This window comes from Centruroides sculpturatus, unplaced genomic scaffold (assembly GCF_000671375.1).
Source record: "Centruroides sculpturatus isolate CEXI.00-Female unplaced genomic scaffold, Cexi_2.0 scaffold1061, whole genome shotgun sequence".
Classification (NCBI taxonomy): domain Eukaryota; kingdom Metazoa; phylum Arthropoda; class Arachnida; order Scorpiones; family Buthidae; genus Centruroides; species Centruroides sculpturatus.
In genome coordinates, this window is record NW_019385354.1 from 1 (window position 1) to 17,359 (window position 17,359).

Below are 17,359 nucleotides of genomic sequence, written 5' to 3' on the forward strand. Positions count from 1 at the left end.
AAATCTGTGATTGTTAAAATTATTATCAAAGGGATTTATGCAACCGGCTTGTACACACTTTGATACACATGCAAAAGTTTACTACTTATCACTTAAGTGATTAATCAAATGTTATTGCTTACCCGAAATGAAATGTTTCTGACGAATTCTTGTATTGATATTCACTTTATCCGCGTTGAAACTTTTCTGTTTAGTTCTCGAGAGCCATGCAAATTGCCTTCGTCGTGAAAGCATCTCAGTTTAGAGTGCTTGATGACATAATACCAGCAATTTTAAAAAATGACGTTTCTTTGTTCTTGAGTATATTACACCCAATCACACAACAATTCATCGTAGTGATATTCGTGACGAATAAACAACACAAGAACTCCAGCTAAAACGCGGGTAAACACAAATAAAACGTAAACGAACCACAAATATGGTGCTGGACAATTGCGCGTGCTTATGTCGTGGACTTAAAACCTCTCTATTGTTCTAGTATTGATGCTATTTATATGTAGAAGCGTTATAAAATTCATTATATTATTTAGTGACTGTATATTTTTATCAACTTTTATTGTTATAATACTAGAGAAGCCTTTTGTAAAACATTGAAATGCTTCTTGTAAAATATCGTTACAATCGTATTTGACAAATATATATTCATTATTATAAGGACTATTTTAAGTTGAAAAATAAATTGTTAATCAGTATTTCAGAATTTTGTATAAGTTCTGAAAACACTGATTATAAAAATTATAGTCTCATCATCAAAAGCTACTGAATATATGAAAAGAATACAGGGGAACCCCATTTATCTGAATCCCATTAATCTATTATATTATTATATTAAATGATTATTATGTTATGATAGACATATGGAAAACCTCTAAGATTTTCCATATGTCTATCATATGCAAAAATCAAAGAACTAAATACATTCTTGCCCAAGTGTAATATTGCAGCTTGCAAGAAAATAAACTTGTTTTCTATGAATCAGCACACAATGTTCATTGTTATGTCTGTGAGAGTGTTCTTTGAGTTTACTTAAACCTGTTCTAAAGTTTTAAGATTTTGAATTATAAAAAATTGCTATTTTCCTGTTGAATAAAAATGTTGTGCTGCTCACAGCAGTGAACATATTAATAAGTTTATCTCATGAGTTTTTATTCACTTGACATCCATAGCTACTGTTGTTTTTCTGAGTTTCAATCACCTTCAATCTTTTGTGAAGTAAAGTAAACACTGTGAAAATGACATCTAGAAGGAAGTGGTTGTTATGATGGAGAAGAAATTAGAAATATAAAATAAAATGCATATAGACTGTGTTATTTATGTTGTTAACAAATTTTCCAGATTAGCCAGATTTTTGTCATCCAGATTTAGCCAGTCCCATTTGAGCCAGATAAATGAGACTCCANTTCTTATTTATTTTTTTAATAAAATATTGCATTATACTTGACACGTGTGTCGAATTATTCTTTTCGCTCTTTAAGCACGGAGACAGCCATTTTCCCATTTCTGTCACGGATTTAGGTGGGTGTGCAGAACAAAGTTTCATCCCTTCCCCTTCTAGAAATTTTTCCCCGAGTGAAAAATTTTATAAGGCATATTGTTTTCTTCTGCACCCCTTTTAAGATTTGTGGATATGCTATTTGATTTGGCCATACTTACAATGGGTATGGTTCAGGTCGACGATCTACAATAGACTGGCAAAGCTACTGATTACAGCGCCACCATTTGAAACCAACGGCTTCCATTGCTGTGACAGGCAAAAAGTCCCGTGTTTTTGTTAAGAAGATTGTGTATTTGTCAGGATTTACCTTAGAAATTACTCTCATATACTATAGATGAGTTTCACTAGACACTATATGAAACAGTTTTAAGTCATCAAATATTTCATTTACTTTGTTTACTACGTTTAAGTTTGTCAACTTTTCATTGCTAACTGGAAAAGTGGGTAATTGCAACGAGAAAAGATGCATGGATGCCTACAGCTACAAGCTACATTTGTTCATTTTCACGAGACTGACTTATATAAATGAAAAGTTCATATATTAACAGCTACAGAATTCCAAGCAGAATCATATTATTCTCTATTAGGAGGTTATTATTCTCCATTCTACGGGTGTATTTCTCAGTGAGAATAAATATGTTTCACTTATACTCTTCACAGCATAGAGGTAATGCTGTAATACAGATTCGCACAAAACATTTCATTTAAAGGTCAATGAAAATGAAATTATATTATTTTCTTATGTATTTGTATTTCAACGTATTGTTGCTTATTATGGTTTATATTACAGAAAGCTGTTTACGTCAAATTGTCAGAATGGTTTGTTAATCCCAGTCAAAAAGTGTTTTTTTTCTTTTTTAAATCCCTGTTTTCTGCTAAAAGAAATAATAATACAAATTATACGTTGTAATATATTCCTTACGAGGATTACATTGAATGAAACTTTCAAGGCTTTTTATTTACACTCTTTTGTTTTAAATAGTGTTTATTTTTATTTTACAAAATTTTAACTCAGCATGATTTAACCATTATTTTTAATTTCAAGATTTATGTTTATGATCATTTTCTTGTATGAATTTTATAGTGCACGTCTGTTGTCTGGGTGTATAGTATAAAATTTTAGCATTACTGTATTTAGATTTTATATGTTACGTCACTGCTGGTGTGTTTATTGTGTTACGTCACTCTTTTCGCTTTACTTTTGGTGTGTTTAGTTACGTATATAACCTCTATAAATTAACCATGGCGTGCAAGAAGCGCATGGAAGCAACCAAGCCTAAGAGGAAGATTGTATTATCGACGATCGAGGTGGAAATTTATCTAGAAGCATCGTGTGGCGGATCTTGCGGCCATATTTAAAATGCCGCGTGATCAGTATATGCAATTTTTATTATATTACACTGTATTTTATTGAAAGTCGAACTGTTGTTTGGCTCACGCTCATATCTTCTGCCAAAATTATTTTCCCCTTACTAAGTCTCTTTAGTTGGCATTCTTTTATATATGGGGATGTTACTAATCCTCAACATAAAATCGAGATTTGCAAGACGACGGAGGTTGCCCCAGGTCTTCCAGTTATAAGATACTTTGTCTACAAATTCGGTGGCTAATTTATTGCTTCTGCGTTAAAAAAAATCACATATATATAATATACTGTAGTGTTCCATTTGAAATTTCGAAGTTCCTCCCCACACCCAGAAGAGGACGGCCCGGGCTTTAGTTTTTCGGCATTAAAATACCTCCTCGGGAATATTAGTTTTATTCTTATCACTTTTTGACACTCTTCTGTTGTTATCCACGAACAACGCGACATGATAATACGTGCCGCGCCAGGCCAAGGCAGGGTGAATGGCGCGCACGCGTTTTCTGTAATTACGGGAGCGAAGATTTTTAAACTGTTTGCTTCACGTATGGACTCTTGATTGGAAAAAATGATTTCTTTTTGGGATTTAATTTTTGTGAAATTTTGCAACTTTTGGGAAAGTTGCAGTATTTCAAAGAAAATGGGGCGTATTTCAAAGAACAAAAAAGATAAAAACTTTCGCTTTCTGAAGTCGGATTTGCAATAAAGCTGAAAACATTACCATTTTTAAAAGGAAAAAAAAAACAAAAAGTACTTACCGTTCAATTCTAGCCATTTTGGTTACCTTCCTACTCGTCTCAGATGGGAATAACTGGCATAATACTCCAAATTAACATAACACGGTGTTCATTAGCCAAACTACTTTTGGCTTTTAATATCTCAGGATGGGATACGAAACGAAATTTGGCACAGTAGCTTGTATTGGGCATTGATGCTATTAAATTATGGTGGTTAAAGATCGAGGCGTGATGTCGAACTTAAGACTTTACTACTTCAAAAAAAAAGTGTCAAAATTGAAAGTTAATTAACATTGAGCAGTTCATTAAGGTCGTGAGGTAAATTATACCAAGAGAGAGACTCTTGGCGTCTATTGTTCAGTCGTTCTTGAACAATAATAATAGGTGGGCACTCTTCTGTTTTATTAGAAACATATTTTCTCGTTATTGTTATCATCTCGAAACACCTTAGTGAAATGCCTTATATATTTAAAGGGATGGATAGAAAAGTTCTTAGAGGAGAGATTCGATACATGAAAAAGTTGGAAACCTCCGATCTAGTTTAACAGATTGAACAGTTCAGTTTCAGAAGTGGAAGTGGATTTCCCATGTCCTAATCAAAGTTTGACTTTTCTACATAGTGAATGGTTTAGTATTGGGCTTTCATAAAGGACAGATTATGGGAGCTTAGAGCTAATGTCTCATTTTCCCAAGTGACTGAAGTGGTTCGTTGTTCGAGAGCTGTTGTAGGCAAGCACCTGTTACGGTAATTACGCAAATTACTGTCTGAGGCAGTAGTATTTTGTTACTCCAACTTGGTTTAGCAAAGTGCAGTGTGTGAAAGAATATATAGGAATATTTATGAAGGCAGAATTGAAATGTTACAACTTTACCTTCAGGGATGCAACACAAGACATGTCTCCATAATTCCTTGCATTACATCCTAATTGGTCCTATCCCCAACATGCTACAATCTTAATACTAACTAAATTTAAACCCAACTACTTTACTACATTCACTGTGTGGTTCTGGAGGCAGGAATTAATCAACCTCAATGCCTACAATTCTCAAAAAGTTCTGTAATCATCCATACAAACCCCAATGTCATCAAGAGGTTCTTCCTGAAGACTATAAGGCACGGATAAATTTTGCAGAAATGTTTATGGATCTTGGCAACATAGACCTTACCCTTCCCAGACAAAGTTGCTTCATGGATGAAGTGTCCTTTTATGTTTGTGGCTTCACTAATGTGTTACTGGGTTCAGGAAAACCTGCATAGCTTGCAAGTGAAGTATACCTGACTGTCAAGCAGAGTTAATATTTGGGCTGGATTACTTGACTGAAAAGTTCTTGAGGTTTCTTTTTATTGACAGCACCTTACCTCCAAAAAGTGCTTGGAACTCTTAGTAGGGCATGCTGGACCACTGCTCATAGATGCAGCTCTTAAAAATGTCATTTTATACCAATATGACGGCACCCTATCCACAAGAGCTTCCAGTTGAGTGGTTACATGCTATTTTCCAGGCTTGTGGATTGGTCATGGAGGTTCATATCCAGCCTCCCTGGTCTCCTGATTTGATGCCATTATATAGCCCTACTAAAAATCTAAAGGTCAGGGTTTATTGAACAATAGTTGAAAATGTCACAGATTTATAACACCACATAATCAATTCATCTGCACATATAATGGATGATCAGCTTAGAAGTGTTAAGGAAGGTTTTTAGTTGCCTAGCATACTGTCAGATAGCACAGGGCACACAATTCAAACACCTCATGAAATGTATATTCCAAGAAAATGAAACTAAGAGAACTTTTCTTCCTTTCTTTCATCAAGAAGCATGAAAATGAACATGTAATTTTATTTCCAATTTAAAACAACCTGATCAATATTATATAGGTTGCTATTCCTACATTTCATATTAAATTTTTACATAATTCTGCATAACAACTGACAAGAATACAATCCAGCAAATACAATGTATTTGCTGGATTGTATTCTTGCACCTTAAGACGCTCCTATATTGCATTGTTTTCTGAAGATCAGAATATATCAGATTGATGTATTCTGATCTTAAGACAATTTTTCCACTGTTCTATTTATACATACTTCTTCCTTGATGCTTCTCTCCTCATATATCTTCTTCCCAAGTCTTCCTTTTTGTGGTTTCTGTTCCATGGAGAATCTTTGGCAATTTGTATCCTCACATAACCATATCATATTAACTGTCTTCTTTTTCTTTGATCAATGATTCATTTACAATCATCACTTCTTTAATTTTTTGTTTAGCATACATATCTGCACAAACTTGTCAGCACATCCATTTCAGCTCTATAAAATATATAATTTACTTCTCACTATGGTGTTACATACCACCAGATTTCATTCCTTCATTCTTTCCTGCTTCCTTTTTGCTCAATTATCTCTCCCATCTTGGTTTACTTCCATTCCCAAATATCTATAATCGTCACATACCACAAGTTCTACATTATTTTAACAACATACTTTTTCAACCTATAAATACATTATTTTAAATAGGAAAACTTTAGAAACATTATAAAAACACATTTTATTATCAATTCAATTATGGCATCATGCAGTGTCTACAATATAAGCATGTACAATTTTTTTTATACTGTTAAAACAATTTCACATCAAAAATCTGAAAAGAAACTTTCAATATATATATAAATATATATATATTTATTTATTTACATAACAGTAATATTAATTTAATAATTTTCGGGTCTTTTATCTCATTTATTAAAACTTAATTCAATAAAACATTCTTAAAAAATAATCATAAATTACAAATTTTGGAATATCTGTAATGGTATTAAACAAATGACTGTATACCAGTACATAATGCTTACTATTACTGTTATTTAATCTATTTTATGAGAAATGCATTAAAAAAAGAAGAAAATAATAGCATGAGGTGGAGGGGAAGACTGCATGATATTTAATATATATATATATATATTTATTATGTGTGTGTGTGTATATATATATATATATATATATATTTTTTTTTTATTATCAAAATAAATTTTTTTTATTCAGTCATTTCACAATATTTAACTGGACACATGCAATTATTATAAACAGCAAGATCAAAAGAGAAGGCTACTTTTTTTTTTTAAATCTGTCATCAAAAAACAGACACTGTACAATAATAAGAGACGTACATATAATAAATTTTTATACAAGAAAATAGGACCTTCAATATATAATACTCAATATATTTACAAGAGAAAAATTTACACTGATTACAAGATCACAATTTTGTTTTTCTTTTTTCTTCTTTTTTTTCTTTTAATATATATTTATATATATATATAAATGTTACGAATACATTGGTGGTAGCAACTAAACTTGATGGTAAATTATAAAGCAATGTAATATATATAAAAAATGTGGTATAATATACAAAAATATTTTTTATACAAAAAATTACAGTGAAAGGATGGGATGGCAACAATTATGTTCAAAAATTATACAATTAGGTAAGAAATACATAAAATGGATATATTTATACATATTGTATGCATGTATAGGTCAAATTCTGTACAGGAGAAATCAAATATTCTCTTTTAGTCTCCTACTAAACTATTTGGGGGATTGCATTTTTAAAAACAAAAGGAAAATATTATATTCTCACATCTCAAAAATAATTATCATCGTCATCATCATCATTTTTTTTAAATATATTTAATTTCTATCCTTAACACAAATTTATGCAACACGGTGTGACGTCATTTAGGCAATACATTATTTATATATTTATATAGAATTCTCTCGGTGACAACACGTTTTTTGAGCTTATTTTATGGACGAGATCTTCGTTCATATAATAAGTTTATAACTCGTATTTTTACGCGATCAACTCTAACATGAGGAAAACTACGGTTATGGCACAAAACATAGATAAAGACGACCAACAAATTTTTTAAGTGACGTAAGCTCAGAACATCATGCACTGTATATAATATATATTTATATTGTATATACTGTACATATTTAAGGGCTGTTATTGTCACTAGGATATATTTGAGCAGCTGATAACAGCTTCATTTTTTTGTTGAGATCATTTATATATATATATATATCTATACATATCGAAACCTTTTGTAACATTGATTCGGGTGATACCACAAATAGTACGAATGATATGATACATTGCAGAACCGTACATCCCGGAAGGGTCAACTATGATATATCTAGATCACTGACAACACCGAAGGCTTAATTTTAAAAATTATATAATTTCCATTTTTCAATTCAAACAGATAATAATCATTTCAATTAATATATAACTCCGCTTATAATCATTTTCTCACTGCGGCGAGTAACAGATTTAATTCCGTCGTAATTCTATAATAAGGCTCAAAATTTAGTTCTGATTCATTCAAAACAAATTCTCTTGGATTAAAAGGCATTTATATACAATAATATTTTAATTGTCACGTATAATTAAGGCAAGTATATTTTTCTTTATTATTACAGGTATCTGACAATAAATTTTTTTCTTTTTTTCCTTTTTTTTAGTGGAGATAAAAAAAATTCCAAACAAAACTGATAGCAAAAACAATAACATGTTCTAAAACATTTTTTCCCCTTCTAAATATAACAAATGTAATTAAATACATCTATGCAACAATCTAAAATATTAATCTTATAATCTATTTAAAATGTTATGTTTGTATTATTATTCACTAATATTTGGAGTGAGCAAAAAATGATCACAATATTGGCCAGCTGAATGTTTTTTTTTTCCTTCAGCAATTAGTTCTACATTTATCCTCTAACATTCAAATTTATTCTTCTTCTCAGCTTCAGTCTGTCTGTGACTCTTCATATGAGCACTTCTACTTTTTACTTTATTGAAGATTCTGTAAATTTTTAAATATTAATCAAAACTTGATTATTTTTTATTTGAAGTACATTAGGCATTTGTTGATTACTAATTTTACAACAACTAATGTAATCAAAACTAAAAATTCATTAAATATAATTATACAGAACAAACATTTTACCCTGTTTACTAGTGAATATTCTTTATTAAAAGCAAAGTAAATAAGAAAGAATATTTTAAAAATTCTATTAGAGCATTAAGCTATAGAGACATTCAAAAAGTTCCCAGAAAATGTAAATAAAAATACGAAAAATAGAGTGATAAATTAAATTTTATAATGTATACTAGTAGATGTCTGAACTTTTTTCTAAGCCCTTTTGGTAAAAATCTGTGCTCTTTGATTGCAGCTGCTGCACTACAAAACATTTCACTTGATTTATCAACTGCAGTGAACGTACCCTTTTTTAATACAGTAATAAAAAAATGATGAGGCTAGACACAAATACCCAATAAGTCTTGACAAGTTTACATTTGAATCAATTAATTATAAATGTAGCATTTGTTTACAAGTAATAACCACTTTCTGGTAACTTTTTGAATGTCCCATGTTTATCAGTAAATGTTTAAAGATAAGCACACATAAATTGACTTATGTACTGTATCTGAATATTCTATGCTTAAGAGTATTTGCTTTATAAACATAAAAACTGTAAAAATTAAAATTATATTAATTGAAAATTATTAAAGAAAACACTAATTATATTAATAGTAAGAACCTCTCTAATTTTGAATTATATTTACAAAAAAAAAAAAAAAATTTTAATTAAAACAATTAATAATTAAAATAACAGAAAATATCATTTCTGTGAATGAATAAAAATTTTCAAAACATAAAAACTTTAATAAAAAAAATTAATGGAATAAACCAGATTAGAAAACTTTTCTCCACATTTAAGCATATATAGATTTCAAAATAAAGAATCAAAATATATTTGTAATTTTAAAATAGGCTAATTCAGGCATTATCAGATCACTAAGCACACACAATTTTAAGAGTAAAAAAATATATACAATGGATCCCATGTAATGGTTTCTAATTGATGCAAAAAGTTCAGAGATTTACTAGTATAATTTTTTCTTAATTATTTGTCACATGCGATACCAATTTTTTAGTGGCTTTAAACACCTCCCCATTAAAAGTGAACAAACACAGATATCCATATCCAAAGCGAGAGTAGAATCTGTTATCTGGAAAACTAGAAAACAACACCTTAACACATATCTAACAGATTGGTGGTGATTATGTCAAATTTTTAAAATGTTACCTGTTTTATAGATTAAGATGGAAAAACTAATAAATCATCATAATAATATTTTACATTGTTAAAATATAAAATAGCAAGAAAATTCCCTAGATAAAAATTTTTACCCTTTAACTGTTAAAAAAAGACCCCAAATTTAGGATGAAAATCCCTTGCATACTATACAACACTATATTAAAAAAAAGTCCATCAATCGCATGCATCTACACTTCACTCGTTATGTGTACAGTTGCACAAGACATCACATTATGTGAACCAGTATTTTCTTATGAAAAGATAATGTAACGTGAGCAATTATTTATTGTGACATTGTCACAATGCTGGGCTGCAATTTCTAATCATATTTTTAATTTATTCAATTTAAAATATATGTTCTCAACCTCAAATTAGTAGTAGTGTCTTGCCCTGTACATCATACTTTCCCTGTTAATAATAGAGTTGTGCCAGCCATTTATCTAACTTTAGGGAAAAATTTTTGAATTGAAATAATATGACTTCAGGCCCAAACTGAAAGTTCATATATAATTGAGGCCTCATACCCTAAGCTTTCCATATGTGATCTTGACTTTCCTTTAACTCCATTCTTGAGATTAAGAAAAGACAGATGGACAACAGTGAGAATTTATAGGTCTACAATTTTTCCAAATTGCAGCCCAATGAGGAATCCATTGTATTCTAAATTCACATTTTCAACTTGTTTAATGACTCAACTTCAAGTTATAAGTCAAAATTCTAAAGATTTAAAAATTTTTAAGTGAACTGAAGTTTGAAGTGAAGATTTTTAAGTGAAGTTTAGAATAAATACCTCAATAGTGAAAATATTATACCTTCAAAATTAGAGCAAGATTATAATTTTTTTTTTTCATTCTTAAATAAAAATTTTCTTACTTTCCACAAATTTTACAAGGGAATTCTTCTAAAGGTTCCAGAGGCATATCACAGGTACCAACAATAGGTATAAAATTTGATCCATTAGCTGTTCTAGAAGGTGATGAATGATTTGTAGCTTCACCAGTATTCTGAACAGGACTTGCTCCATTAGAAATAACGAGGCCATTTCCACTAGTCACCTGTATTTTAAAAATTTTTAAATAAAATTTGAAATTAAACAGACCTTAAATCGTCTTTCAGGACATTTAATTCTTGCGGTGTTGGGAGTTGCTGAAAATGAGCTAAATTTCGACTAACACGCTCTAAAAGAGCAACAATGTTTATCTGCAATTGTTTTTGTTTTTCTTCCTCAGTTGTTCTATTATCATCAAATGAAGATAAGAACGAATCAATTGTTTCTTCTCGTTTACGTAATTCACGATATTTGTTACTTCTTTCTCCCTGATGATCATCTAGTTCTTGTTCTAATNCATAAAATTATCACTTTACACACTACCAAGTATTATTTATTCATTTTTTGAAATAAAAATGTATCTTTAACTTAATTATACCATAAAAAATTCATTTTTACATTACTATATGATTTCAAATTATAAGCATGGTTCAAAACAATAACTTATACAGCAGAGTCTTGTTTTATATAAGATTTGTGTTTTTGCTGAAAGCAAATAGTTCAATTAATTACTTCTGGCTATTAATAAACATGCTGTCTGTTTTTTAACATGAAATTCATTCTGAAGAAAACATAATAGTATAAAAATGAAAAGTAATTTGTTACTATATTTCTGCTTAATCTGAAGATGCACATTTGCATGATATGCAGTTGTGGATTCAAGTCTCACTGCAAACTGATATTCTCCGAATAAACTAAGTTGAGTAATTTCTATTAAATTTAATACAAGATGCGGTTAGGCTTAGTTACTTTGAGTCCAAATTATGTAATATCTATATAATCAATTAGCAAAGTTCTAGCATAATAGTTAATCCAGAGCTCTGTCAATTCATTTTTAACTGTTATTTTAACGTTTTTCTCTTAACTGTAACAAAAACTTTTGACACTAACAAAACCATGAGAAGATTGTAGGTTGTATCTTTGATATCAATGAAAACAATGTACAATGTATAAAAAATACCAAGGAACTCAATCTCTCACATCTCAGCAAAACTTATACTGCTAAATACACAGGTTATGCACATGGTAAAGTGATGACAAAAATGAACAATGCATTCATTTGGATCAAAGATTAAAACAAGACTAAAATCTACAGGCAGGTTTTTTCATGCTTTCTGCCAAGGCCAAATGCTTAATAAAAGATTGAAACAAAAGATGTCCTCAACCACAGTGTCACAGACACCATTTTTTGTTGCCAGCAAAGACTAGTTTCAGAACTTCAAAAGATATCATTTACTATATAATGTAAAGATTACAGAAAAGTTTGTTTTGGATAATCATTGCTAAGGCTTATCTGTACAACTGAAGAAGCTCATTAATAAGAATATATAGATTTACATCATCAATGAAATGGTACTATTTTGAATATGCCTCAGCACATCTTATAGATTTGTATCATTGAGAAGAGAAAGTGGCTCAAAGCTTTAAAGTAACAAGAGATTGAATTATGCTGTTTCTTAGCAACTATACAATAGGCTACATAACAAAGTCTAGTCTAATTTACCAAATGCAAAATTTAAGAGCTCTTAGAGGACACAACAAGAATATGCTGCCTGCATATTGAAAGTGAAACAAGTAAACTTTAATAATGAAGAGTCTCTGAACTGGTTTCATCATTGCTTCATTTCTAAAGTCAATCAATATCTGGAAAACAGGTTTATATTTTAATTGCTAACAAACCCCAGTGATACAAACAAATTTGAAAATTGATTAAGCAGAGGTTATCTATCTACCTACCACCCAATATTGCATTCTTTATCCAGTCACTCATTATTTCAAATATTCTACAACCTTCTTTTACAAATATAACAATCTGATTTGTGCAATGAAATTTATTAAGTAAAAGCTTGACATTATTTTACATATTTTAACACCATACACAGCTATGCTCAAAAAATTAAAGCAAAAGCAGCAGCATCTTCCATCATTACATTCCTCTAAAACAACCATATTGGCACAAAATACTCCTAGTGCCACTGATTCTGACTCTTAATTCATAAAACTGTGCTTCTGATATTCTGAACATGAAAAACTATTGAATACCACTAACTGTGATGATTATAAGAATTGCTCACTAAAACTAAATTACCAATTTAATAGATTAATAGAATTAATTAATAGATTAATTAAAAATATAACAAATGGTTTTAATCATTATCTGATTGATTAAAAACAAATTGAAATTAATTAATTGTGATTATTGTTTATTGAATTTACTTACTGTTGTATCTGAGAACTGCATTTCTCTATCATTTGCTTCTTGTACATCTCCTTTTTCATTTTCAGTACAATCTGATGTTTGATTTCTTGTGACATAAATCATATTTTCTTGAGACTGCTGTTCACGTCGTCTTCGAATAAGTCTTAGCCGTTTATATTCTTCAGGGCACACCTTCTTCCAGATATAATAAAACTGAACACATTGCTTCACACTTTTTGACTGCATCTAAAAATAAAAAATTAAAGATATAGTTATATAGGTTTCAAAATTTAATTAAATTTAAACAAATGTTAATCTCAAAATATTTATTAATAATACCTCTTGTGCAATACTGAAGAAATCTTTGTCATTTCTGATTAATAATTGATGATATGTTTCTATATCTTCTGGAGTCCATTTATCAGTTTCTAAACGTTGACAAAAATGAGAAGTGATTAAAATATGTTAACTTATAAACTGTAAACTTATAAGCATTTAAACTGCTCATATTACTATTTGTTGTTGAACAATTAAATAAACAAAAACTATGATAATGTATTTATCAAGCAACATGCCATTTCATTATAGTATTATTATTAACTTAAAATGATATTTCTAGTTTAATTGTTTAAAATTAATTGCTTTTTTAATTTACAATAATTAGAAATAATCATTTCCTATTCATAAAACAAAAGCATTTGTATGACTATTTTATTTAAACATGACAGAATAAACGTCAATTCAATTTAACAAATTTTATTTCTTATTTCTAAATTTCTCCTACATCGTGATTTTCTTTTTAAGAATATGCTATTTTAAATATTAAATTATTTACTAATATAAATTCAATAATTCTCTTGTTTATTTTTTTAATAATAAAAAAATTTATACTTTATAAATTTACAAGGTATCTTATACTTAACAGCCATTTATAATAAAGAATACATCAAATATTTTTTTTTAAATATAACAAACTAAGCCATCATTTTCTCTTATAGTAAGTCTATTGTATTTATATCTAAAAACTACAAATGACAGCAAAATGTTTACTATGTAAGCTAATATTTTTGTTAAAACAGAATATGATATATTGTATCATATTCAATCTCTTATATTGTAAGAGATACTTTCAAACTTTATGTTTTCAATAGTAATTTGCTAAATATATATTTATTACATAGGTTATATTTTATTATTATAAAAGAACAGTTTACCTGGATAATGATAAGTAAGTAGTGGATGACCAGCTGGTAATGTAGGAGCTGGATTCATTAATTGTAAAATTGCTTCCTATAAAATTAATAATAAATTACTTAAATTGGTTTAAATAAAATTATTTAATAGAATAAATTCTCACTTGTATATTTCCTTGTGCTAAATGAAGTACGTGTAGTGCATATTCTTTATTTTTTCCATTTCCAGGTACAACAGACGAACATGACAGTTCTAAATATGTCTCCACTGTAGAATTTTTAAAAGAATATTTTTATTAAAACAAAATTTAAAAATATTGAAATTTATTTTTATAAAACAGAAATTAGTACCAAAAAACCCTTAAATCCTGTAAAAATAGAAGGTTTATTAACAGAATGAACATTTTTTCACCATGTACAGTACAATGGCCTTCTTCAGGTTCCATTCACAAATGTTCTACTGGATTTAAGATCCAGTTCCAACAGTATGTTAAACTGTTTATCCAGAAATAAAATTTTCTTATCTACATACTAAGTTTTGGTGTTTACTAAAATAGACGTTTGAATGCACATTACAAAAACTATATGTATAAACAATATTCTGTTGTATATCTCATATAACCAGCATGAAAAGACAATCTAAATTTAAACCAAGACACACTACAAGACAGCAGAATTAATAGTTTTTATCACAAATTCTGCTACACTCCTTCTTTAAATTCAATGGAGTTACCTACAAACAACAACATGGTGTACCAATGAAAAGCCCAGTCACAGGAGACCTCTGCGAGATCGTGGTGAGGAAACTCGAATCAGAATTCACACCATTTCAACTCCCACGCATTCTCATATACAAAAGATACATCAATGATATCCTTATATTATGGAAAGAGATCCCAAATATCCCGGTGCTAATCAATACCATCAACATTAATCCATAAGGATTAATGATGGAAACAGACCAAGCCACCCCACCCAGGCGCACTTCTTAAACACTAACATCAAAATAGAGGGATCATCCATCAACACGGAAGTGTATCATAAACCAACCGCCAAACTTCTGTATATACCTGCAACTTCCTGTGACCCACCACAGTACAAGACAGCAGCTTTCAAGGCTTTAATCAAAAGAGCATATTCGCATTCCTTGTCACAAATAGCATTCCAATCTGAAATCCGACGCATAGAGCAAATAGCCAAACAACATGGCTATCACAACATCTTATGCAAGATAAACAACAAGATCCTCCAACAAGCCAATAACACCCCTCATTCCAATGATCCCCCAGTTAACTACATACCAGTCACATACAACCTGGCACTTAAGACCATATACAACCAAATAGCCAAGAAAAAGAATGTCTGCTTAGCATTTAGGAGGTGTGCTACAATATTCGATTGACTTAGGAACGGAAAAGATACTCCAGATACAAACAGACTTCCAGGGGTATATTCCATGCCCATCATCGACCATAGAGATAACAGTGAAGTAATCTACATCGGATCCACTAAACACAACTTAGAAACTAAGATCAAGGAACACAAAGCGAACACCCTACATCATAGAAACAACACCACCCTAGTGGTATACTCCTCCGAACCGGAAATAGAGCCTCTATTCCCCCTAGCCAGAATTATTCACACTACGTTCCACACAAAACACCTCAGATGGCTATAGGCCATATACATATGCCTTAACACCCTCAGGAATGCACACTGCATTAACTTCAAACAAGAAATGATGCTATCAACAGCATGGAAGGCCTTCCTCAATAAAACTCTAAAGTAACACCATACTGATAATGTGCAGGTCCAAAATGATGCCATTGGTCACATATGGCAATGTTCCAGAAAGATTTTCCAAGCCAACGGTTAATTTTCAACTGGAAATTAAATTCGAATAGAGAATTCCATAGCGCCTGAAGAAGAACCACATTAGGTTCGAAAACATTTGCATAGTCCTCTGCTTTCATTGGAGAAGAAGCACACCGGTTACAGGCAGTGAAGTTGGGTTAGTTCAAATTCATAGTATTACAACTTTTAACAAATCTATTGAAAAAGATTAAGAAAAATTATTCTTAACTTTTTGTATTTACCAAAGTCATGTTGAACTAATTGAACTACTTAAAATTATATTAAAATATATAAAATTTGATAAAAAATTCATAGTTATTCTTTTCTCTTTTCCAACTTTTCATCCGAGGTGAATGTTAAAATAACCATAAACCAGTATTAAAAACAGTAGATTCCCCTGTATACGTAATTAGCCAATAATCTACCACTAATCTTCTCTCTCAAAAACAACAAACTTGGTGGGGTCAGTTTTATGCCATTTAATTCTGAAAATGTGATAAGAAAACAATGTGCTTACGAAATCCTGACTATATTTACTAAATGAATACTATGATATCTGTGATCTTCAGAATGAAAACAATGCATAAATGAAGCTCTGTAATTAATTTACATAGATATAAACAATGCCAAGCTGAAATTTTTAATCATATTTTTAATTTATTTATCTTAAAACATATGCTCTCCACTTCAAATTAGTAGTAGCTTGCCCCTGTACATCATACTTTTCCTTTAACAATAGAGTCGTATCAGTCATCTATCTAACACCTTGCGGTGAAATTTTGAACTGAAATAAGGTGACTTCCAGTTTGTTCAGATGTTTATATATAGTCAATCAGGGCCTACCTTCCATATCTGGCCTCTGCTTTCATCGTCTAAGTCTGTTCTCAAGATTAACAAAAAACAAATGGGAAACAGTGGGAATTTATAGTTCTACAATTTTTTCAAATTGCAGCCCAATGAAATATTTTACCATTGAAATGAATAAGAATGTTTGGGACTAAAATAAAGTAATGTATAAATGTAAAAGGTATAAATGATACTCCACTGTATTATTCTTTAGGTTTATTAATTTTTATAACCAAATGCTATCCTATACTATATTAAACAGAATTCTAAATCAATTGTGGTTTTAAATTTAATTAATTCAAACTTTCATTGAACTATTACTTATCAAAAATTATTCTAAATGACCACTATTACTAAGACATAGGAAACAACAATTTGACTAATTAAAATAGTAGCTATTGCTAGTTAACATAGCTGTAACATGAGTGAATTCTAAATTCATTCCATTTTTCA

The 17,359-nt window shown here is 29.9% G+C and overlaps 1 protein-coding gene across 1 annotated transcript in view; it reads right to left on the reverse strand.

The window, feature by feature from the left end:
• Positions 1–7,355: 7,355 nt before the first annotated feature.
• The window catches only part of LOC111638023, a 46,663-nt gene continuing 36,659 nt past the window's right edge, over positions 7,356–17,359 (reverse strand). The window contains exons 12-17 of the mRNA XM_023383648.1: positions 14,371–14,474; positions 14,228–14,303; positions 13,353–13,441; positions 13,035–13,259; positions 10,639–10,820; positions 7,356–8,465 (exon numbers count right to left, since the gene is read on the reverse strand). Of these exons, the coding sequence (XP_023239416.1) occupies positions 8,378–8,465; positions 10,639–10,820; positions 13,035–13,259; positions 13,353–13,441; positions 14,228–14,303; positions 14,371–14,474 (764 nt within the window). The 3' untranslated portion in view covers positions 7,356–8,377. The remainder of the gene's footprint in view (positions 8,466–10,638; positions 10,821–13,034; positions 13,260–13,352; positions 13,442–14,227; positions 14,304–14,370; positions 14,475–17,359) is intronic.